Source organism: Rhinolophus hipposideros (assembly GCF_964194185.1).
Source record: "Rhinolophus hipposideros genome assembly, chromosome: 15".
In the NCBI taxonomy this organism is placed as follows: Eukaryota; Metazoa; Chordata; class Mammalia; order Chiroptera; family Rhinolophidae; genus Rhinolophus; species Rhinolophus hipposideros.
The window spans coordinates 14,597,116-14,622,863 of NC_138061.1; the positions used below are offsets into that span (position 1 = coordinate 14,597,116).

At 44.8% G+C, this 25,748-nt stretch overlaps 1 protein-coding gene across 50 annotated transcripts in view; it reads right to left on the bottom strand.

The window, feature by feature from the left end:
• TCF7L2 (transcription factor 7 like 2) overlaps positions 1-25,748 on the bottom strand; it is a 192,640-nt gene that overhangs the window by 12,328 nt on the left and 154,564 nt on the right. For 18 of the 50 annotated variants that reach the window (XM_081073679.1, XM_081073651.1, XM_081073676.1 and 15 more), the window contains 6 exons: positions 13,706-13,838; positions 11,434-11,536; positions 9,374-9,460; positions 3,408-3,533; positions 2,642-2,801; positions 1,995-2,102 (listed from right to left, as the gene is read on the bottom strand). In XM_081073679.1, the coding sequence (XP_080929805.1) occupies positions 1,995-2,102; positions 2,642-2,801; positions 3,408-3,533; positions 9,374-9,460; positions 11,434-11,536; positions 13,706-13,838 (717 nt within the window). Of the gene's footprint in view, positions 1-1,994; positions 2,103-2,641; positions 2,802-3,407; positions 3,549-9,373; positions 9,461-11,433; positions 11,537-13,705; positions 13,839-24,434; positions 24,646-25,364; positions 25,432-25,748 lie in introns of those variants that run through there. The other 32 variants (XM_081073678.1, XM_081073650.1, XM_081073672.1 and 29 more) reach the window with 5 other exon arrangements.

Here is a 25,748-nt window from a genome sequence, read left to right on the forward strand (position 1 = left end):
CCTAGAAAGCACTTCACAAAAAGCGACTGGGAATAATCACAGCATTCTCTGGAAGCTATCACAAAGTTGGCCTTGTACCTTTGTGGAAATTTCATCCTGTACAACTCTGGGGGTAACTATGCACATAGACCATAGTATAAATGGCACATGTTCATTTGTGCAGTGCACACCCTGCACAGCGGTACCTGCAGGTCCTACTATGACCCAAAATGCCTATTGGGGATATGATATCCATAGAGTAGCTAGATTCCTCTGTGGTACTATTCTAGATTACTCAAAGAATTGGGTCTGTAGCACATAGAAGCTAAAGATGAACTCTATGAACTTCTGACCCAAAACCAGGAGAGCAGCTGTCCTGAAATGAGACAGCTGTAACGTACAGAGACCGGCCTACTGCTGGAAAGCTGCACCTCGAGGTCAGGTGAGGGTGAGCATTAACTTTCTCATCCTCTTCCTTTTAGCTCCAGAAGAAAGGCCTCCCCACTGCACACATGCTGAGGACAAATGGAAAGGTCTCAAGTAGTTAAGAACTGTGCATGACCATCAATGAATGACAAGGGCTCTGAGAACAGCCACCATGCCATTGAAAGGTACTAGCACTAATTCCAGTTTCAACTCCCAAGAGGACTACAGTCTAGTGTTTCCAGCTAAGGGTGGTGGGACCTAGAGGGAGATAAAGTTGGGAGTTAAGCCCAACGGCCTCGGTTCTCTATTCTCCCTCATCCACATGGCAAAGAGTAGACTAGCAAGCATGTGTTTAAAAGTATGAGAAGAAGGGAGAAAAGCTGAAACAGCTAGTCAGAGCAAGCAGAAGCCAGCGTTCGTTCAGGACCCCTGCGTTATGGCAGGTGGTTGTGACTTCCTGATGGCTGCTAAGTTCTGAGAGTCAGTGTCTGAATGAACTCTGAATCCCCACAACACTGTGTGCACAGGAAGTTTCAAATCAGCAACAAGTGCATGGATCTGAGCTCCCATACACAGAGATGACGTCCATGGGACAGTTAGGTCAGGGAGCAGACTAGTGAAAAGATCATCCATGGCTCCGTGACACTGATGAGAAACAGAGGGAGGAGCCTGTTGCTGGCATTCAAGTAAGTTTTGTTTTACTCACAAAAGCAGATGGCAAAATCACCTCAGAAAACCAAATGCTACCTAATAAGGGACATTTCATCCATCTAGAGAGGACGGAAAGCACAGAACTTGAGCTATTGGGCAAAATGGAGAACAAGAAAGAAATGTGACAGAGGTCTCCAGAGGAGAGCCAGTTTATGGGAGAAGAATCATGGGTGTCACAACCACTGCATTAGTAAAATAATACTACAGTGTTTTCTAAAACCCAGGAGGAAATTAGGTAAATCCTGCAGGCAACACAGAGCCCAGGAACATGCACAGCACACAACACATACCCCTTCACACTACCCTTGCTGGGTCCTTGCCAAAGGATGACTTATAGTGGCTACTTTCAGGGATATTCCCATCATGCCCCTTGGGATGAACTAGGCTTCCAACTTCTATGGCACCACAGCATGAGGCAGTTTCATTTTACCCTCTTAAGGATGAAAGGCCCTACTGCAAGACCTGTGAGGAATTAAACTCTCTCCCTTCACGCCCCCCACCCACTTCCCTGTAAGACCACCCCATGGACCATCGCTGAAAAGCACGTAAGCCCCATTGGGCATATCCTAGAGCCCTATGTCTTCAAAGACATGGGCAAGAAGGTATGGACAGTCCCAAATCAACCTCATGGGCGCTGAGCTGGAACATGGAAAGCAGCCTACTCCCTAAAAAACTGCTGATTTAGCCATGCTGGTGGCCAAGACAAGAGCCTCCATCCCTCCAGCCTGGAGCTCGGACAAGATGCTGATGGTTCCAGCAGGGGGCAGAGTGAAGGGTTCGGAGCTCCGATTCAAGGTGGCAGTTAGCATTCCCTTTGTCCATATGGAAAGCCAACACGTGTCGACAGACTCAAATACTGATAAAAAGGATCCACCTACGTAGTTATCCCGTGCGGACCAGCCAGGGTACAGCTGCATGTGAAGCTGTCGCTCCTTCCGGGCCAGTTCGTAGTATTTTGCTTGTTCTTCTCTAGAGAGTGCGTGCCACTGGAGAGGACAAAGGGGGGGGGGGAGGGGGGAGAGAGAGAGAGAGAGAGAGAGAGAGAGAGAGAGAGAGCGAGAGAGAGCGAGAGAGAGCGAGAGAGAGCGAGAGAGAGCGAGAGAGAGAGAGAGAGAGAGAGAGAGAGAGAGAGAGAGAGAGAGAGAGAGATATGCAAAATCATCACAAACCACACTGCGGCCGGGGCATGAACAAGGCTTCTTTTTCGGATGAGCCCATCAGAAATGGTATAACAACGTGCAGATATTGACAGTCTGCGTGGTCCAGGCCCTAACGAGAGTGAGTGCTCAGAGAAAACTTGAGTTGTCTATGTTAGTCTATCATGGGCTCCCTCTCTGGGGATGGGCAGATTAGATTATGGCTGTGGCTATTCTACATGTCATTCGAATGCAGTTACTGGTCTTGACTCCATGAAGGCCACTGAAGGAGTCACAGTATAGCTGAAGGGAAAGGACTCTCCAAACAAATGGGGTTGGGGACATTTTGTCACCCCTCCCCCTCTTCTCCCACAGAGGGAGCCACCTACCCTTCGCCCCAGGATTTGGTTGATGGCCGCACTTTCTTTCAACGTGCACTCAGCGACGACCTTTGCTCTCATTTCCTTCATATACAACATGAATGCATTAAGAGGTTTCTTTATGTGGGGCTTCTTCTTTTCTTCTTCCTTTTTGGAGTCCTGATGCTTTCTGGATGTACACAAAACAGACAGACACAACCCAATAAACAATCGCGAGGTCCGGCTTCCTCCACAGCAGAGAACCTCTCCGTGGCTGCTCACCACCCACACCCAGCAGTTTTGAATGAAAAGCACACTTCCACTTTTGGTCTTTTCCACCTTGGAAAATGGAACAAAAACAGCCCGGGGAGGAGCTGGGGGATGAGAGCAGATGTTGTCATCACCTTCTCAAATTTCACAAATACACAATTTTCCCAGGCCAGAGGGAAAAGCACACTGTGGCCCTGTCCACCTCAGGCAGCATCTCATGCTTATAGGACAGAGCTCCAAACATTCAATGACAGGATTAGGGACAGGACATGGTTGCAAATCCCAATCCATCCAAGTACATGAAAAGAGAGTTCTCTTCTACCCCACAGTGGGCGCCATCCATGAAACCCTGCAATGTGTATGTAACTCTTTGTAAGAGCCCAGAGCCCACAAACACCGGGTGTTTGCGGAGTCACAGGCTGCGCGGCCAGCCTTGGGCAGAGCCACCACCCATCAGCCTCTGCACCAGCGACAACAGGCTCAAGACGATGGCAAAGGAGAAAGCAATCAAAAGAGCGACACTCACGAGCTGTGGAGTGAGCCGACGTCACTCTGGGAGGATTCCTGTTTGACGGTTGGTGTGACTATGGCCGGGTGGGGGATGCCGGTCGTATGTAGAGTATGATGTGGTGGGACCATATGGGGAGGGAACCTAGAAGACAGAAAGCTGTGTAAATCGTCAGAATCAAAATGAATGAATGGGGAGGGATGTGTACATACAATAAAAAAAAAAAAGAAGAAAAAAACACAGCACGTAACACTCACATGAAAGCAACCCAAGGCATATGAAACCTGTCAGCATTAATTAGCGATAAATTAAACATAATGATTCTCATAATGTCATTAAAGCCAATCTTCCCCTTCATTATTGTTACTGACATGAGACATTACGATTTTTAACATCTTTAGCAAAAGACAAATTTAACTCATGTACTTGGGCGGAAAAGTAGGCTTGGACTACCTGCTGGAAATCACACGTCCACTTGTTTTTTGAAGCATTATTAGTGGCATCTAAGAAGATAATTTCCTAAGTCCTAATCAGCTCTAGAATGAAAGGTGAAATCTTTTGTTGTATATTGACAGCTAAATAAAATATTAATGTGGCTGAAGTATACACACATTTTTGACAATGCTGCACAGGCCTCATTAAGCCTCATTCTATTGATGGGGTGCGATAAAAATTTTCTTTTCCTTTTGCTGTTATGCCCTATCGTTTTGACAGGAATGAAGAGCGTGAGGCAGAAAGATGGGGAAAATCCAAATATTTCCTATTTGGTTCTCAACATAAGTCACGGGCGTTTTAAATAAGTTTGTATCCTTTTGTTGGAAAGATGCAAAAAAAAGCACTATTTTACACACATGCACGAAGCTCTGAATTCCTATTTGTATGTCCTTTCCTGCTCTAAAATTCTAGGATTCCTAAATTACTTTTACTTAATATACTGCCTATACATTAAAAGGCCTTCTAAATGAGTACAAAAGTGTAAAGAAAGATGAGTGAAGTTTGTGTTGTCTCCTCTAATACTGTTTCTTTTTTAATAAGTGTTTTAAAACACTGTTTAGGTTTTGAATTGGTATTTCCCAACCATGCAAATTAGCCAGGACTTAGAGTAAATTTCTAAACATTCTGGGCCCATCTGCAAACTGACAACTGGCTAGATCAGACAGACAAAAGGCTTTCACATTTTCTGATATGCTTGGAGTCACCGTGATTTGTACTAGGTTAGAAGAACCACCCTCTTAAAGGAGCATACAGTCAATCATTGATAGTTTCTGCGACTTTAAGAGAAATGACATTAACGAAACCAATTTTACCAAAGGTTAATTGACATAAACAAGAATGAGGTTCCTATGGCATCTCAATGTTATATAACACAATGGTGTTCAAAGAAAAGATGTTATTTGGGAACCTGCTGTATACTACTGTAGAGAAAAATAGGGCAAGGGGCATAAAGGGTAGAACCGGCCCCAGCCAAAAAACCAAAATGGCAGCCTTCAGGCTCCAACCTGACATGGTTATGGAAGTAAGCAGATGGGGGTGCTGTCCAGGGGAAGAGGAACCCAGGTGAAGCCAACTGCTGCTTTCTTAATAAATCAAAAACAGAACAGTTCCATGTACTACCCAGGAAACGACAACCTACTCTTTAGGAAGCCAGTTCTGGTGGGAGGTGCTAATGAGGATTTATCATGACAGTTATTACAAAAGGATCCTGTATTTATTTACAAGGTTTTTTCTATAGGTCGATTGGAGACGAAAAGTTTCCATTTAACCAAAATAATGTAACAAATTTTAAGTTGAAAAATGATGAAATATTAAAATACTAATTGAATCTGTATCGATCAACAGAGAAAATACCAATGAGGACGGCAGATTTTTGATGGGGACCTGGAGTCACAGTGGACACTTGACTCAGAAATTCCACCCTGATGTGGCCCTCTCCTGCCTCTGCCTCTACAAATGTAAAACTATCAAAATTTGGTAACAATTACATGATTTTCAAATAAAAATCAGGTGAGCCTTTTTAGGGTTTTTTAAAAAAGAGAAACACCCTATGAGGGAAGGAAGGAGAGAAAGATTGTATGAATGAATATGAGAATAAGAGAAAGAAAAAAACCAAACAACCTCCATCCCCTGCCCCCTGAAAATATGGAAAGCAAACCCCTGGGAGGCACTTGGACTCCCAAGTTACACCCTGTTCCTTCCCACTGCTCAAAGACCTCTGAGGAAACCTAAGTTAAGAATACGTGTTCTTGGAAGCCCTTGGGTGAAGGGATGGGTGGAGTGGCAGCTTTTACTGTGAATTTTAAAGGCTTGACATTCCTCAAATACATATGTTCCATTCCAGCTGAATGAGAATATGTGTACAGATATATGGGGGGAGGGAGAAGGGGAGATGTGAAAAAACCCTGTCCGTGTGTGTGAGTGTGGTGTGTGTGTGTGTGTGTGTATGTGTGAGAGAGAGAGAGAGAGAGAGAGAGAGAGAGAGAGAGAGAGAGAGAGAGAGAGAGAGAGAGAGAGAGACCATATACTACAGAGAGACAACCCAGTTTGAGTACACTTTGTGGGGTGGGGAAAAATTTCCAGTGCAGCCATTCATGAAGAATGCACCAACAAGTTCATATACTTGTATATTGGAAAAACGTATAGCAGAAAAAGAGACTGTGGGGGGGGGGATGTTGGGGGTGCTATATGCATAACTTCCTTAAGAAATTCCTTTCCGCAGACAACTGTTTCATGAAATGCAATAAACACCCAAAAATTCCAAGCAGCTCATTATATACCCCCGTCTGCTTTTATGGCTCCAAGCCAGAATATAATGATGAACCTTAACTTGTTAAGGACAACTAATTTTTGTTTCTGGCTGTCTCAGGGGCTTCTCACTTACTCACTCTCACTTTACTTCACTGTTGACACGTTTCTGTTAACTGGATGTCATCTGCTGGCCTTGATTTTATGCACAAGCAGTAGGATGCATTTTCCTGTGCAACAATCCAGCTTTGAGTTGCATTAGGTTTGTCATTATTCTCTCATTTTCCCCCTTGCACTTGTAACATTTCATCTCTCCCTGCCTTATTTTTTGTGAGCCACGGTGCACCCACATTATGGTTTATACATGATCTCTCTCCCTTTGAAGCCGGCAGATTTCAGAGCCCGCTCTCGTCAGGAGAAGAGCCTTGCACCAATTTAGCAGGCTGAGGGCCCGGAGCTCCAACATCTCAATCTAAAGGGGGTCACAGGGTGGCACAAGTGAGTGTCAGCAAGAGCTGTTTAATTGCCAATCTAGGCTTCTCCATGGTGTTTAAAGTATAATGACCCATCACTTAATTCTGAGAAGTCCTGGCCCCGCTGCTGAATAGAATGAATATCAAAGGGTGTTCTGGAACAGGGCAAGCTGCCTACATTTCCTATAACTGCCATAAGTATAATAGACCTATACTTCTGTCGCCCCATTACCACAATAATGTATTTAATTTGCTGTGTACGCTTTGTAACTAGCTACCTTTCATAAGGCCTACCTGGGGAATCACCGCCTCCCCCTGCACCTGGAGTCCCCAACCTTTCTTCCCATCCCCCCCTCTGCCCACCTATAAATCACCCACTAACCTTCTAATGATAATTCAATCAATAAGCTTAACCCCAATCCCTATCCTACAATTACTTCACCACTTTTAACCTCTGGAATGCACCAAATAAACAAACATGAAAAGCAATCAGGTGCACATTATATAAATGCTGGGATGGAGGAACAATGAGCTGTGGATTATAAGCTGCTCTCCTCCTGAGAGACTCCCCATTCGTTCCCATGCTTTGCGAGGCTGTGATGACATTATTTAATGAATACATCCTTCCTCTTCTCACTGGAGAACACACAAGCATTCTCCTCTCTAACCAACGCTGGTGTAGATGTGGAAACTGACATGCTTTATCACATGTGGGAAATGGATCTTGATAACTGCAGGATATGTATGACATAATTACAGGTGTTCGATATGTTACAGTTTGTTTTCCTTAATGAATGTGGTTCTTACTCTTTCCCCCCACCGAAATCACTGTTTTGTAAGTTGGCCTGTCATTCCAACCCTTCTTCTGGTCTTCGGTTCCCATGTTGGCTACAGAGATTGAGGCAAGAGGTTGGGGGGCAGCATCCTTGCCACGTAATGCATGCTAACTGAATCATATGCCATCATCAAAATGGATTAGTTGTTGCAGCCCGTCAGGAAAGTCTAAACCTCCACCGATTTAATTAACTTGACTGAAAATCAGATGAACAGAAAATAAAACTATCATTAGGAGCAATTAGTGACTACTTAAACATACTGCTGCCAACCAGTTTGTAAATAAACTAGCAGTCACTGAAAAATTAGCCAGAATTAATTAGAGGGAGGAAAAGGGGATTAGGAAAATCGAGGGACACACATGTTGGTATATGCATACATGTTGTATATGTACTTATATGCTTAAGGATATATGAATGCTTATATGCACATAATTTTTTTTTAACTCTCAAAGATTCAGAGTTGCACAGGCTATGCGGCAGCTACCAGCCACGTGTGGTTACTGAGTACTTGAAATGTGGCCAGTCCAAACTGAGATATGCTGTTAAGTACAAAATACACATCAGATTTCAAAAACTAAGCACAAAAAAAAAGAATGTAAAATCTCATTCACAGTAACATTACAGGGATAACATGTCAGAATGATAATATTTTGACTACAGTGGGTTGAATATATCACTAAAAAATAATTTCGCCTATTTTTTTTTAACTTTTGCTAAATTTGGCTATCAGAAAATTTAAAATTCCAGGTATGGCTCAGCTTGTATTTCTACTGGACAGTGATACTTTAGAGAGGGGTGTCCTTGCTTATTGATGCTGAAGAATCTGAGTTTGAAAAGACCAATAACCTTTCCTCAAATTCTTCTTCATATAATAATAAAATTACCTCTACCCTTTCCCTCCTTATCCAGTATAGGGCAACAGAGAAACAACACTTTAAAAAACTTTGCATGTTCTAACTACTTCTTCCTGCCTTCTTAAACTCCTATTAAAAATAAATGCTGGGCCGGCCCAGTGGCTCAGGCGGTTAGAGCTCCATGCTCCTAATTCCGAAGGCTGCCGGTTCTATTCCCACATGGGCCAATGGGCTCTCAACCACAAGGTTGCCAGTTCGATTCCTCGAGTCCCGCAAGGGATGGTGGGCAGCGCCCCCTGCAACTAAGATTGAACACAGCACCTTGAGCTGAGCTGCCACTGAGCTCCCAGATGGCTCAGTTGGTTGGAGCGCATCCTCTCAACCACAAGGTTGTGGGTTCGACTCCCGCAAGGGATGGTGGGCTGTGCCCCCTGCAACTAGCAACAGCAACTGAGTTGAGCTGCGTCCTCCACAACTAAGACTGAAAGGACAACAACTTGAAGCTGAACGGCACCATCACAACTAACATTGAAAAGACAACAAACTTGATTTGGAAAAAAGTCCTAGAAGTACACACTGTTCCCCAATAAAAGTCCTATTCCCCCTCCCCAATAAAATATTAAAAAAAATAAAAAAAAGATGCTGTTCAATTGATTGACTCAAAAATGCCACCTTGAGGGGGCGGCCGGTTGGCTCAGCTGGTTAGAGCGCAGTGCTCAGAATACCAATGTCACCAGTTTGATTCCCACATGTGCCAGTGAGCTGCGCCCTCCACTAGATTGAAAACGACTTGACTTGGAGTGGCTGGGTCCTGGAAAAACACACTGTTCCCCAATATTTCCCAATTTAAAAAAAATCCCTTATGTTCTTAAAAAAAAAAATTCTACTTTGAAATTTCGCCATCACCTACCTGGGAAGTTCAGGATAATTTTTCAGTATTTTCTAGGAGGAAAGTCTAATGCTATATGCGTCTTATACCATTAGAACCACATGTGCCTGGATGGCCTGGGAGCAATCTAGAGAACTTTCTGAGAAGTCACCCATGGCCTTAGTTGAAGGCCCCGGTTCTTGGAACTCACCTGGACATGGAAGCGTTGACAGTCAAAGCTGTGGGATAGGGGTGACGGAATCCTCCTGTCGTGATTGGGTACACTGGCTGACCTTGCCTACAAAGAGGGGGTTACAAAGTGAGAGAGTGCAAACAAGGGGAGGAGGGAGAGAAAAAGAAGAAAAAGGAGAAGTTCACTCTGCACAGTAAGCTTTATTCTCATTTGATCAGAACAAAAATCTTGGGGATTGTACAGGAAGGATCAAAGGGAAGAAACACAGAACAATTTGAATGCCATAAATCTGATAGGAATGGCTAATTAAATTTTATAACCTCTGCTTATGTCAATAGAGACCCTCTCCCCAAGCTGAAACTAGGTGTTTTGTTGTAATAATTAAAGGCGAAGTCTCGCTTGCTTTAATGGAGCCATCACACTAATTGAGGGCTACACATCCAAAGGAAAACAATAATGAATGTAAATTTATACCAAAATAAAGTACAGTGAATCAAAGGACTTCAGTTGCGCTTTGGGCCTCTTTCGGTATTTAGATCTCGGTGAGAAAACATTAAATTAACAGAGCTTAATTTGTAGCCTTTTGTCAAATTAACAAGTGTTGACAAGAGTTACCGGGGGGGAGAGTCCCCAAGAAGAATTGTGGGTAACCAATAGACAATCACACCTCATTACAATAATTAAAAAATACAGCAACATGCAAAATAGCATCCTCATGAAAGACACACAACTTTTTCTGACAGAGGGTTGTCTGAGTTGGCTATTCCTTTTTATCTAGCCTTCAAATATCTCCCCATCAGCTGAATGGGGCAAGTGATGACTGATAAGTATTTGAGGAATGGCCCCACCTACTGAAGAAAAAAAATGGGACACAAGCTCATGTCCATGGTCCATGTCTACCTTTCCAAACAAAGTTAAGGAGAAAAGAATAAACAGAAACTACACTCAGGGTTGGTATTTAGCAAAGCAACTACATAATGCAGTTGTTTTTTAAAAAACAGTGTAGAATCTGTGAAACTAGAGAAATAAGGGTAGAATGGGAGTGTGTGTGGGGGGGTGGCGTGGGGTGGAAACCAATCTAAAATTATATCTTAAGGTTACGAAAGGCTATCTTTCCAAGACCCAAGTTTGAGCATTTTACCAGGATTTATTTATACCTGTTAGGATTCAACAAATTGTTCTGTATATTAAACAGTAGAGACCACAGATAAACATGCAGAAATATATACACAAAAACAAAATCACAAAACATATCACACGCACATACATACATATATACACACACAGTATGATTATGCATTAAACGCCTTTCTACTCTGATTTTTAAAAACACTTCTAAGTTGTCTAAGGAAGGTTAATGGGTGGTACTATAAAAGCAAATCGGAGTGATAGGAAGATAAATCATAAAAGGCAGTTGGATGATGTGTGCACTGCCGGGAGCTGGGGCTAGTATCCGGAAGGCCTCACATGCTGGAGTGAAAGTCTAGCAGCCCCACCACACCCCTCATGATTCGGTAAAGCATATAACAGGCAGAATCTCAGAGAGATGCTCATTTAATAACATGGAGCTTCTCAAGAGACAAAACTTTCCACTGTTGGTATCAACCTTGGGAGTCACAGTCGCGACGGGGTTGAGGTTGTGGGGTTGTGAGAGAATGACTCCTACTCCCAGTGCCTGTTGTCACTCCGCTGCTGCCTCAACCCAATGGCAGGATTTCAGGTTGGGCTGCCACCAGCAGGTGCCATGATCAGTTTCACTGGGCAGAAGCCCTCAGTGCCTTCTGGACTCCCTCAGTACCTTAGGGCACCTTTGTTCACTGAGAGGAACCGAGAGGTTTGGGGAACCACAGGTGCAGAACACTAAGTATCAATACCCCTTTCCCTACATAATCCATCCAGTGGCTACTGACTTGCCCACTCTCCCACAGGGCATCTCAGCAAGGAATCTTTTCCCCATGACTCCCAATGACCTCCCTCACCAACCCTGTCTTCTGAAACACATGCATACATGCACAGAATAAATAATAAACATGCCCATGTAAGAAACAAAAAGGAAATTAAAAAATGGAACTCCTTACTGTGGTACTAACCATCCTAGCGGATGGGGGATTTGTCCTACGGTGCCGGGCGACAGTGGGTAATACGGAGATATGTCTGGAGGGTGCGGAGGCCGTGGGATTCCTGAGAGAAGAAACAGCATTTTAGGTACAACGGAGGGAAAGAAGGAAAGAGAAACTGTCTGGAGATGGGAACAGGGAAAGTGTGAAGGGAGACATCTCTCCTGTAATCTTAGCAAGAGGTCCTTTTTGCAATTATGAGCGTAAGAGTTGTCGGTAAATTTCATCTCTTAATCCCTCCACCCCAGTTTGAATAATTGGTTTATCTCATTCTAGATGGATCAGTATACTAGGTAAACAGAGAAAGACTCAGAAAATGCCATCTTGGGTATTTCTGCCTTATGTGATTAGTGTGATTATTTGAATTAAAAAAAAATCTAAAGGGTTTGGCACATAGTACAGGCGAGCAAGTAGCATTAATTCCCCTTGCCTTCACAACTTATCTCTTCACTCTCTTTAATTCTAACGACTTGCCTGCATGAGAGTTACTTTGGTTTTTGACATACTTTCTGTGTTACGGCTTTTGGAAAGGTTACCCTTGCCTTCTTTTAAAAAAGTTAACTCCTCTACAACGTCTCTACCTCAGCCTAGAAGATGAGCTGTAGGGGAAATTCACCAGATCCCATGGCATCTTATACAAGAGAGAATCTGAACTGAGCAGACAAGATGTTGGAGGCCTGGTATACTCAATTCAAATTCTCTAATTCTCTAGAGGACAGAGTCACTGGTGTGAGTTAACCCCACCTGCTAATGTGTCACGGGGTCTAAGGGCCTGCACAAGACACAGAGGGCTCCGCCCTGAAGGTCCATGCCACAGGAGCATTTACTCATTCCACGAGAGCACACCCAGCAATCAATTCTTAGAAAGGAAGAGTGCTGGAGTGATTTTGACACCGAGAAGCTGATGTAGGAGCTGACGGGGGAAGCCAAACGAACAATCCCACAGAATTAAAGCAGTATTGAAGGGAATGAGCTGCGTATTCGTGGATTAGAACTATTACATTTTTTTAAAAAAAATTCATTCAGGAAGCTTTTAATCTGTAAATTAATTCTCCCTGGGTGACATTTTCATGCAGACATTGCTTTCTCTCTATTACTAAAACCAAACAGATTGAGTTGGGCTTGGACCCTACACCATGCCATTCGCACACTTGAAAGAATGTTCACAGAGGAAAAGTAAACAGTCCGCAGACGTTAATCATATGTTTTACGATAACCATTTAAAAGCTATTCCCTGTACTACCATTATTTAAATGAGACGTTGATGCTGCCATTCGCTCGTAGAGCCTGGGGCCGGCTGGCGGCCCCCTCTAGCCATCCGAGCGCCAGGCTCAGTCCCCCATGAGCACAAAGAGGGCTCAGAGGCTGGTAAAAATCAGCTAATGTGTGGCTTCATTCAGGGGCAGCAAAAGCCGCCTGAGCAGGCAGTCTACCTCAGCCCAACACCAAACAATTCCCTCTGACAAAGTGATATGGAATAGTCATTTAAACTCCATCCTTCTAATTAACTAGCTGGAAAGAGAAACCCCAGCCAGTACACCGCCCAGCCTGAAAGATACACTCTGGCCTTAGCTGTTCTCCCAAGACCACCCCACCATGAGCTGTCTGCTTGTTTTAAATCTTGTTGTAGGTTCTTTCTCTTCCCTTTGGGGAAAAAGCAGTCAATGAGTACATAGGATGGAAAGAAGGGGACAAAGCTGAAAGACATGGCAACTTCTGTCTGAGATCCTATTGGTTGTTGTATAACGTAATGAGGAAGCCCTGGGAGTTCAGTTTTCACATCTGTAAAATGGGCTTGATAACACCCAGGATATTGTAGGGGAGGAAGAACCCAAATAAATCAGCACCGACATGGTCTCTCGAGGCTGCAGCAACAGGTCATTATTAAGTGTTTGGAGTCCCTTAGCCACCAAGGGAACCAGGGCTTCGAGGAGGCACTCTGTTAGGGCTTATACTCCCCCAAGGAGCTGAGAAGGAGGCTACGCGATGCTTCCAACACTGTTACTGCCTCCAAGTCTGTTTGAGGCTCTTGAAATTGTAAGCTACTCCTGAAAAAACACTGAATGACGCATAGCCAGGTTCCCACGACAGCCCCCCACCACCCGTCCAGGGGTACCGGAGTTCTAGAGAGATCTTCAGCACGACAAATGGACTTGCCCAGGAGCGAGAAAACCAGTCCCTCCCCCACCCCTCTCCAGCAGGTCCTCTGGTGACACCGAAACACGCGGCCTACCTGTTTTGGGGTCTACGTCAGCTGGTAAGTGTGGAGGTGGGTTTCCTGGGGTGAAGTGCTCATTGCTGTACGTGATAAGAGGTGTGAGAGGGTGGACATGGTGAGGGTGCTGCACAACTGGCACTTTGTTCGACTGTGGGGAGGAAAAGAACAGAGAGAGACACCATCAAGCCAAGTCCTCAGCAGCACAGGGCCTGTGGGTTCCCAACCACACTCGCCCACCTGGGTGTCCTACGATGCACTCAATTCCGTGCAGCCCTGCTGCCCCAATGCACAGGGCTGCCCCAATCCACGTATGAAAACTAACAGTTGTGAGACAGCTCCCTGGGTAGGTAGGCTTCAGCTTCTACCACTGAACCTGGTTTTAAAATACCTTCTCCACCACCACTCCATCATGGAGCCCAAGAGTTTGCACTATTCCCATCAGCAAGTAAATCGGAAGTGGGGATTTGAATCTCCCAGGCCTACTACGTTCCTGCATGTTGGGGAGAGGGGGAATCTCCTAACCCAGGGCCCCATCAGAGGGACCTTCAGGAGTCAGGCAGGCTTGGAAAACCTTTAGATGCAAGAAACCTGGTGGGGCCCAAATCCCACCCACCCAGACTCCTTATCCATCCATCATCATTCCCCCCGCCCCCCCCTTAGAACCAGCAGGCAAGCTACAATCCTTTACAGAGAGCATGGATGAAAAGCCCCACTTCAGATCTGGTTGGGGGTGTGAACTTTACCAGAAAGCTCTAAATTGCCAAGCAAGCACCTGCATATTTTATGCAGATTACAGCAGCCCTGATTCATTAGGAATTTCATTAGGAAGTCATCGGGGAACTCTAATAAATTAACTGGATGATGATGAATTGGGCTAATAAAAGGTATACATTTTAGAAACGGGCAGTTCCAGTAATCAAAGTCCAGGCATTTTTATGTTTGGAAAGGGTGGATGGGAGAAGCAGTGGAAAAAAAGAAAAGCATTTTTAAGATTTTTCTAGTTGCCATGACCAGACCTTCCCAAATTATTCTTCTCTCCTTACCCGGCCCCACCACTCTCAGTCCACCCCAACCCCCCCTCCACCATACATGCTATTATAACTTAGCCCAGCAAGATCACAAAGAAAAAAAATTAAGCTGAAACAAGCGAACTACTGGGCCATTTACGGAGAGTAATCCAATTGCAAAAAACCCTATTCCCAATAGAGGATTTTCACTAAAATCCTACAACAGGGACATTTAACCAGATTAGGTACCAGGGAAGATAAAGAGGCTAGTATTAGATGATGAATGGATTAGAGTCAAGTTTCATTTTAGAACGTGTCTTCATTTCCTTTTATTACTTTTAGGAAGGCACAACTTGCATTAACATCAAGGAAAAGGAATTGCATTACAAGAAAAGAAGTGAGGTCCTAGCGCTGCCCACTAGCGCCTCTGGAGTTCAGGCACCACCAGGCAGTTAGTTCTCCACACGTTTTTCTCCTTATCCTTTTTTTTTCAATAGGTGAGGAAGCGGTATAACATGGAAAGAGTATTTTACCACAGTTAATTGTGGGGAAGGCATTTTAAAAGGTGCTTCTAATTCTTTCATGAGTATATCTGAAAAGAAAAATATGGCCTTGATGCTGCAGAAAAAAATGACACGCAAAAAAGTCAGGCTTCCCACAACCCTGTTTAATGATACCTTAACAACTGGACGCTTTGGAGAATGAGGATAGCTACTTGCTCATAGGAGCCTTGCATGGTGAGTTATCATTTTGCAATTAAAGCGCTGAAATTAAAAGCACCAAAGCAGAGGGAGCTTTGGGACCCAAAATACATCCTTAGTCAGCAGCCATGAAGGTCTGGGCAGGCCAAAGTCAGCAGAGTGAAGGGCTGCCCCTAGGCTAGTGCCAGCATCTTATGAACACACACGGAAGATTATTTTAGGGGGTCATTTCTGTTTAAGCAGCTAGAGAAGTAACCAACAAATAAGTTCCTACTGTGTGCTGGTGTGAAGAAAAAGAGAAAGGGAGAGAGAAGGAGAGAAAGGGACAGAGTCAGATAAAGTAGAGACCATTCGGAGAAAAGGAAAGTGATTGCTGCCGCCTTCCAGAAGTTTCCTATTTGGTTGGAAAGACACACACCCGCTGAAATGAAAGAAAGCAGACCAGTCCCAGGCAGTTTAAATTAAGTGTATAAAAATTGTGGGACTAGTGGGAAGAACCACGATAACCCAGAGGAGGGAAGACTGTCACTAGAGGTTGAAGGACTTTCAGGGAATGGGACTGCCACACACAATGGAAGGAAGGAAGTGTACAAACCCACGATGGGAGTAAGGGGCTGGGCGTGGGCAGTGACATTTGCAACTCAACCCGGGATGAGTGAAGCATCACTCTCATGAGTGATGCTTATCACAAATTCAGATCCGCAGTCCCAGGAAATCGCTCAGTACGGGGCCGCATGAGTAGGTCTGGGCTCAGGACCTGGGCATCTTGGGTGTGCCAACTGAGCGTCATAGGTGGCTCTTCTGTTCAGCTATGACCTTTGACCAGAGAGCCACGCAGGCATAGGCACAGGCGAGCACAAAGGTTCTAAGACACCTGGGTCCTAATCATTAATCAAGTCCTATTCCTTCAGGGAATCCATGGAAAGGGCTTAGCACAAACCCCGTTACAAGGTAAGCACAAGAATGGTGCTTTATTATTGTTGTTAATGATGTTAGGAAGGAGCTGCCTGATGGCATGGGTTTGTCTGTCTGCAGTACAGAAGTACAAATTCCATAGCTGTCTTCCAAGGAAGACTAATCGGAAATGAGAGCAGAACCTGCTTTACTTGTCCGGCAAAGGATGAAGACAGTATTTGGGCAACAGTGGAGTTTACTGGGTGTATGTAGAATTTAGATACATGTATGAGGGCAATTCCAACAGAAGTTGGGCACTGGTCCTGGCTGCCCTCCTCCTGACATTATTTTGCACACCTGAGCCTAGCCAATCGGTTTGCTCCTGTTCAGTCAAAGATTCACAGCATGGGGGTGGGGTGAAGGGGATGTGAAGTTTTAACTGCTGCCTGGCTTTGGAGGGAAAAGGGGCATGGCTCTCTTTTCTGATCATGACTGCATGTCAGACAGGTCCCTATGAAACAATACAACCACACATCTCTCTAGGTTGACTGGTTCCCAAGCAAAGGGGGGGTCGAGGGGGTGCAGTCATTCCTGCAGGAACCAGGGTCTAATTGTTTCTGCCATCCAACCTGCGGGTACCTGGGTTGCTTTTACAGTGGGAGGATGTTCTTCTCGAAAATGCCCACGTCTCTCTCTCTCTCATATTCAGAACCTTTCTTCCTATGTCCCATCATGCCTGCTGCTGGGGTCATGTATGCACCTTTTTTGGTCCTACTTTAGTTAAGTTCCTTAAGGACAAGGACTGTCTTCTAGAACCCCATGTCCCCTGTCATGCCCAGCATGGGGGAGTGGTGAGCACCATCTCATAAACTACATAAGAACCATCAAATTGCAACTGGAAGCATTACAAGAAGAGAAGGATGGAGCCGGCCTCACAGATTCATCTCACTCAGTAAATGGCAGTGCTCTTTAAATGGAGGTTACGCAGAGTCACCGCACAGAGCTGGGTGAGCCTTCAGAAACCATCCAGGCTAATTGTTACCACCGTGCTTTAAAAATTGGTTTGGGGGCCCACTGCATGCATATCATGACAAAAAGTGAATCTGTAATTCAAGAGAAAGACCAGGTTTAAATTGTACTTCCCCAGTCTCACTGTGTGACCTCTCTCAGGCCTTCGCTTCTGTCTCTGTGAACTCCAGCTGAGAAGTGTTGTCTACCTCATCGGGTTGTTGTGAAAATTAGGACAGCATGCCTGTAAAGTGTTTAGCACAGTGGCTGGCACATAGTTACACATGCAACGTAAAGGAAGCTTTGGGAAATACCGTCCAATGAATACCACATTGATGAGTGCACAATGAAGATGGGGTTCGCTACAGTTCCAGTCTCTTCTAACTAAATTGACAGAGGGAGATGCGGCCGCAGATTTCACATTCCTTACTGCAAAGGTAAGGATGTTCGCTGTGGGGCAAGAGTATATGGATGTTTTCTAGTCTCCCTCAGGCATGCCCTTCTTAAAAACGTGATATTCAATTCGTTAAGGTATTTAATATCTCTTTTGAAAGAAGTCACTTTATTATGCTAATAAATAAGAGTGCCACAGAAGAGTTGAATGGTAAATAAAAATAATTCATGATGACCCAAGGTCCTTCCGGAATCAGGGCGAGGGCCTTGAAGGCAGGACCTGACATAAATGAAACACAAAAACTACTCAAATAGGAAACGCCCGGTAGACTTTTCCTTTTTCTCTTCCACAAGCTCCCACTTCTTGAAACAGGTCTTTAAGGATTGGGTTCAACACTGTGGCACCCTAAGAAAATTCAGATGTGAGAAGCCCCTTTCTCACAGACCACCTTCCAGAAATGCATCCAGCAAGTCTAAATTAAAGCCACGGTCTATACCGGGAGTGTCAGTGGGACCAACAGTCTGAAACACACATCTCTTTCTTCCCCCTTTTATCTTTTTGCAGATAGAGTCCAGCGTTCAAGGCAAAACAAGTACAACATCAAACCAGGTGTCTTTTGGGGGAACTGCTTTATCTAAAATAGTAAATGTGGCTTCAAGACGATGTGGGGAGACAAAAACCATTACTTCCAGTGACAGCTAACTAACAGTCAAGGTCATGGTGGTGGCGGTCCTGGGAAGCTGCAGGGAGAGCCTAAGTTACTGGTATGTAACTCTTGAAGAATATGAACACTAGGAATCCCTGAGCCACGAAAAAAGCAAACTTTCGTGAAGTATTTCCCACCACAGTTGCTCATACACACCCCACCATCGGCACCTAAAACTCACCCATGGAATCACCTAGAACCCCTGCCTAGATGAACTGAGGGGAGGACAGGGGGAAAGAACACTGACCAGCTGCTGTTGCTAATGCTCCCTGGTCAGCACCAAGACAGCTCACCACTGCCACCATTCAGTGGAGCCTGGGCTCTGTACCAGCGTCTGTGCTGGGTATGACACACACAATCTACCAAGTGCTCACAGCAAACCTATGAAGTAGTACAATCTGTCATTAATCGCACAGAGCAGATAAGAAAATCTATCCTGACTCACGGGCCTCAGGCAGGTGGTGTTTCCAGGCCTTGTACCCTCACCCGCTTGACTCCCCACCCCTCCTGTGACTGCAGAGACTGGCACTGGGTTGGGGTTCATTGTCATGCTGATAAAGTGAGCTGCACCCCATGAGCCTAGCCTGGGCCAACCTTCCCAACTGGATACAGATGCTTCGAGACTCACAGTGGGAACTGTCCCCCACCTATCAGTCTCTGGAACCTAGACCAGTTTCAGCAAACAATGTCTCCTATACCCCCACCCAAACACCCCAAATTAGGAGTGGCTTTAGGCTCCCTGCCTCAGCCAGGACACCCTTGCCATAGGGCATCAAGTATCTTTACAAGGGGTTTTACAGCATGTGGCTGATTATGGGAGGTACGGGTGCAAAGACATGTAATGATATGTTTCTGCTTCTGCAATACAGGCACAAGAATACGAGGGCCCAGTCGGATCCTGGTGATAGAAACACATACGTGGTCAGTTCAGGCTGACCAGAAACTAAAAGGAAGTCAGCTGATAAACCAAACCCAATAAACTACGTAAACAATATCTATTTAAAAGGAACCCAAATCCTTTTCTGATTTTAAATCATTAAGGCTTTATGCTTTCTACCTGGAGAAGTGGCTGTTACGCAAAGCCAAGCCTTCCCGCTTCTGTTCATTAAGCTCCATGGGTTTTGAACACTGAATAGTTAAATTATAAAGAAAGGGTCCTTTAACAGCCCTCAAAGGACACAAAGCTTGTCCACCCCAAGTATTCATCCAACTACAGTGGGGGTGGGGGGTGCCCCTGTGGCTGACCTCTGACCTCTCGAGAACCCTTAAGCGTAGTGTTCTACAACTTGGCCATGCCACCCTCATTGCTGAGCCCACACGCCCGTCCGAAGGCTGCCCATGATTGGGGACCAGGCAAGTGAAAGATTGATTCAGGCACTTCTAGAGCCCCCCGCTAGCCCTCCTCTAACCCCAACCCCTCAACCTTCTGTACTGTGGGGAGCCCAAGGGGAATGAAAGCCTGCCATTCACCTCACAACCTATTAATCAACAGACGCTGAAAACAAATAGAGCCATTGCTAGCCCTGGCCTCTCCTCCGGCCCTCCTCTTCAATGCTCCCCTATTGCTCTCCCTTTCTGTGGAAGAAAAATGGGGCCAGAAAGTGCCTTTACGAGTCCAGCACAATAAAACAAAAGCAGCACAGAGGAGCATTTGTCAGCCTTCTCTCCTCCCCAGGGTGGCTGCGGAAGGTCTTCAGTGGGCTTAGGTTACCGCCCTCCCAGGGTCTGAAATTGGCATCAGGAAGGGGCACCATTCACTCTAGGTTTACATAAAAAATGGGTTTACAGCTTATCTCTAATGCCTTTTTCCACATGCACTTAACTATAGCTGCACCAAGGCCAATGGTAACTGGCAAAACATTAACAGATGTTGTACGTCACTGGAGCCATGGAGTGCTGGTGAAGAGGAGGGGCTGGTGATGAACTAGGGGCTGTTTCTTACGCACCAACAAGCCCCTTGGTGACTCAAGCAGTCCTATTTTTTTCAGACTATGTGCCAGAAGGTGTTGGAATGGTCAGCAAAGGTAGGCCTCCTACCCCATCAACCCATTGCCCCAATAATTAGCAACCACTTCACCCACTCGAACCACTTCAAGGAGACACACAGAGAGCAAGCTGGATCCAACCTGCACACACATTCCCACCCCACCTTACAGGTGAACATCTGGCTGTTGTATACTGCAAACCGCCTGCATACACAGAGGAAAGGGTGGCAGGCAGACTTCCACCTTTGGCCAAATGGGTTTCTTTAATCATTTTTCCCTCTCCCCTCCTGGCTATCAGAAACCCAGCCAGTGAAGACCCATCTAGGGCAGTGGCCGAGGTCCATGCATGGTTGAACGCTGCTCCTTTTTGAGGCCTTACCCCCAGCTAACGGAACATTATTCCCTGGACAAGACTTCTATTGGTAATTACAACACTGCCTGTGGAAAAAAATAAATAAAAAAGAGAAGGCTTCAGTGGTTTCGAGTTTTGCTTGGAGAAATAAGGTGGTTAAGAGAAAGGAAGTAGGCCTGTGGGATGCTGAAAAGAAATATCTACCCTGCAACTTTAGCAGACAGCCAACATCCCCTGCCCAGGTTACTGTGGAATCATGGAGCCACAAAGCTGCAGAGTCATATCATCTGCAGCCAATGAGAGTCTGACATTTGGGGTGCTGCTTATCAATGGCTGACTCCCCCCATCCCAATCAAATGTATTTGGACAATAAGAAGAAGAGAGAAGCTTCTCCCTGCCGTCTACAAAATTCTGCCGACTCACAGTTTCTCATGTACTCACACAGGTATTAAAATTCTTCTTGCAAGGAAATGATTCAACAGGGCAGGCAGGGAGAGAATAAATGTGCAGTCAATTTTCATCCAAATTCTCACACACACACATGCATATACATAGAACTAACTCAAACCATCCTAAGCCTGTGGACATTATTTTCCTGCCCCTTCCATAATACAACAACCCAGATGGTAACACACCAAACAAGACCGTGGAGCATTACGGGTCTAGGGTGCCAAATTCAGCTCTTCTTGATGACCTTTCCTTAATCCCCAAAAAGGAGGAAGGGAAGGGTGGGCTGGAGGTGTATGTGTGTGTGGGGGGGGGCAGCACACGGAGGGGAACATTTAAACCTGGAAAATAAAGATGTGCTCCAGCTGCTTGGCTTTGTGAAGCGCAGCCAAAGCCCAGCCCAGCAAAGCTGTGCATTCACAGGCTCTTGAACAATTACTTCCAGTTAAGTTCATTAAACATAATTTATTTCCACTCATTCTCATTTATTTTCCAATAAAAAGAAAGCATCCTATTGTGCTCTCCCCACTCCCTCCAACTACCCTTTAAAGCACTTGCAAGCTGAAGTCTTGGGCAGCCCAGTCCAGGTTTGCTCCTGACCAGAGAGGTCCCAGGGTTTTCTTCCAGCCTGTCTCCCTCCCAGAGCAAAGCCACAGCATCCCGGAGGTCAGTGAGGGGGTGTGGCAGTGCCACCAGTATCTTTAATTCTCCTCATCCTCCACTAGGTCTCAGAGATGAAGGAAGAACCAGCTACTTCACACCTAAGAAATTTTCAGGAACCTGCAATCTCCACCTTCCCGAAATATATTTCTCTACTACTTAGAAATTAAATGACTGGCGTTAACATAATCTTGTTACGTGTCCGAATGTGCAGAAAAATGTTTGGGAATTGGGTAAGAGGATATGGACGGCTGTTTCTAGGAGAGCAGATTTTCAAAACAGTGCCAGGAATAAAACTAACCTATTCCAAATGAAGAAATCCAAAAGCTTAAATTGAAAACAACTTTTAAAAAATAATGATTTCCAGGCCAGCCCCCCCCCCTCCAACCCCAAACACAACAACCCCGAATCTACAGAATCCTAAGTATAAGGGAAAGGAAATCACCAATTTTGATTTAGAGTAAGTTGTAAGTATATAATGGTTATTACATCCTGGGGATTTCAAGAAAGAGTGAACAAAATCTGATCCCACCTTTCTAATTTATATACAATGAAAAGCTGTATAAAAATGCCTTTACTTTTTCTTATACACCCTGTGCCTAACTTCTGAATCTAAACCGTATTTGAAATGCAATGCCTGCTACATGGAGTCTGAGAAAAGCTCAGGACACAGCTGTTTCTTGAGAAAATGGGTAAATTTCTCCCTAGAAAAGAGCGGTAAACTGAAAGGAGGAATGATGGTCTTCACGCGGGCCCAACAGTCACAAATGCCCAAACTCTGGATTCCACAGGAATTCAGCAAAGACAGACTGAAACGAGACAATGCAAAGGCGGAAGTGCATTGTTCTGCTCTATTTTGCCATTAGTGTCCCAAACACTGGCATGCTTTCAGTGGCTCTGCGGCTTCCATAAATGATACACGTGGGAAGGATAGAGTTGCAGTGGGGCAGGGAGGACGCTGTTACTTCTCCCTCGGCTCCCAGGCTGACTTGGAAGTTTAAGGGAACAAGGGAATGACCTAGGCAAAGTTCAATTTTTAAAAATCCTCAAATGTGTGCAGAAGTATGTAATCTGGAGGGCATATCAGGATTTCATCACATTCCAAAATATTGCAAAAGGAAAGAATTCCATTACATAGCTCAGCCGGGCCCCCCACCAACCCCAAACCACAAAGGGGAGGTTTGCCTAAAAATATAAGGTTGCAGGCTCTGTTGCTTCCAGAAAATGCCGATGCAGCAGCTTGTTGTGACAATACAAAGATCATGATATCTGTATCACTGCAGTCGGGAATTTACCCTTTCAAAGCAACTCCCTTCCTATAAGACATCAAGAATGGAGATTTAACTGTCACCAAAGCAGCACCTAAAAAGTAATTTAAGGAAACGAAGAGCCGCAACCTTTCAGGAATCTTGAAAACGGGACTGTGCTGGGAGGGAAATGTGCAGCAACACAACTCATACATTTGCAGTCTCTTCCCCACAATTCTTCCCAGTTTACACAATCGTACACTGAACTGGAAAGCTGCACAGAACCAGAAAGGAAAACCAAGACATACTATCTACCACTTGGTGTTTTTAAAAGGACATATAGGATTTATCATGATTTTGAAAACATGAGGACTCCATTACTGTCTGTAGTACATTTCACTTCTTCCCTAAAACAGAGAATCGAAGAACTGACTGACCACTGCACGTTTCTGTTTGGCCATTCAACAACAAAAAAATAATAAAGTCATAACAAAGATAATTAAGGAATCACCTCCAAATTCAAGAGAATACCCTTACAGCTTGTGGCAAAGGGTTTGACCCAACAGTTCAACATAGTGCAATGTATCCTAACCTCAAAATTGGTATTGAAAAGGGCCTTCTTCCTAACCATTAACAGCACAGTGGGCTGTCATCAGCCTATTGCTCAGGTTTCCAAAACACATTTTATATTAAGTTTAGAAAATACAAACACCACAAGCAAGACTGTAGACCTAAAAAGGCCGGCATCTAAATGTGGAGATCGAAAATAAATACAACTAAAGACAGAGCAACAGAAAGTTAGCATTAAATATGAAACCAAGATACACAGTTTACACAAGCTCTGCTACTGTAAAAGCCTTATTGCTCAAAAAACGTTTCGAGCTTCGAAAAAGTACTCTCCTCTCTGAGGCAATGTCATTTTTCCTTCTCTTTCTTCCAATGGGGCCCACCCTGACGGGCGAAAGAAAAAACATTTATTTGTTAGAAGAAACCCCCAAACCCCACCACCCCTTTCCAGATTCCAGCTTACGCACACTTGGGGAGCCAGCTCTGCGATGCTATATAACTGTGAAGGATTGGGATGAAAGTCAGGCTTTCTCTCCACCCCATCTTTTTTTAACCCTTTCTCCCCCTCCCCCAAAAAACGGCTATGAAAAGTACATCGTGAAAGGACACAGCTTGAGTTGACCATTTATTCTCATTTTGTTTTTCTTTCCCACCATATGAATTAAAAAAAAAAGGGGGGGGAAAAAAGAAGCACAGAGGATTAATGGTCAAGACCATAGCAAGGACACGGACACGAATGAACACACACACACACACACACACACACCACTACTCACCCAGCAATTCAAATTGAGGTGCCAACCGCCCAACTGCTGGAAAAGAGAGAACCCGGAGGCCACTGTGCCCCCCTTCCCACTCAAATCTTCCATTCCCACTAAAATTGCATCCCTAGGGTACATAATAGCTTTGGTTTTCTTTCTCTCTCCACCTCAAAAAAAAAAAAAAACTTTCTCTGTACCTTCAAGATGGGACTGGGCCAGCTTTTTTTCTCCTCCCTTACTGCTTTTCTCACTTTTCTTCTTCCTCCCAGCTTCCCCTCCCTTTATCCCTTTCTCTTAGAGAGCCGGAAAAAAGCATCTTAAAAGATGGAGATGGCTCCAAATTTCTCCCCTGGTACACCCCAAGCGCTTAGCGGTCTCACTCACATTGCCTCTAATTTATTTTTGTTAATCGTTCCCCTTCTACATACATTCCTCCAAAACCAAAACAAAAAAATAAAAACATAACAAAAAGAAACCTAATAATCTAGTTCAACTGGTTGCAAATTAAATCTTTTTTTTAAATGTTTTTAATGAAAAAACTCTTTCTAGTTCCTCATTTTTACCACTACAAAATCCGTGAAGAAAGGGGGAAGGCCCATTTTCCCCAGCCAGCTCAGGGAACCTAAGCAAAGTCCCCTCCCTCACCCGTTACCTTGGGCAGCAGGGACAGAGCTACCGCTAAGAGTAGCTAAGAAATTACGGTCAGCCATGAGGGAAAATGATCAACCGTGTACAGTAGGCAGGCACTTTATCTGCAAGATTGTCAAATCCCTCAAAACAAATTTCTTAGGGAGAGGGCTGCAATGAGAGGGGGAGGGAGGAAAAAAGTATATTTTCTTGTCACAGTGACACAGGAGTGACACTTGGTAGGGCCTTGCCTGCCATACACACACACCCTCTTTTCATTCCAGGTAAGAGAGTGTGCCTGAAAGAGCCTCCACTGACCTCTCTGGAAGCAGAAGGATGTAAGCTTGCTGTGTTCACTGGCATTCCATTAGTCAGTATGCTAACTCGCTTTTTGACTGTTTTGTGAGCTTTCCCCAGAATGAGAGAGAGAGAGAGAGAGAGAGAGAGAGAGAGAACACGCGCGCAAAGGGGTGCAAAGGCTATTCCCTGAACCCTACGAACGCGACTTACTTTTCCTGGTTCTCTCATAGGATCCAGAGCCAGGGACGTACATGTGGGTTTAACTTAATTGGAGTTGAGAGACTCAGACAGACATCACAGCCTGAAAGAGTCCAATTTTACATGAAGGAGGGAGTGTGGGAAGGTGGCTGATCCAGGAGGGGTTAAAGACAGAAGAAACTTGCAGAGGACAAAACTCTGCTC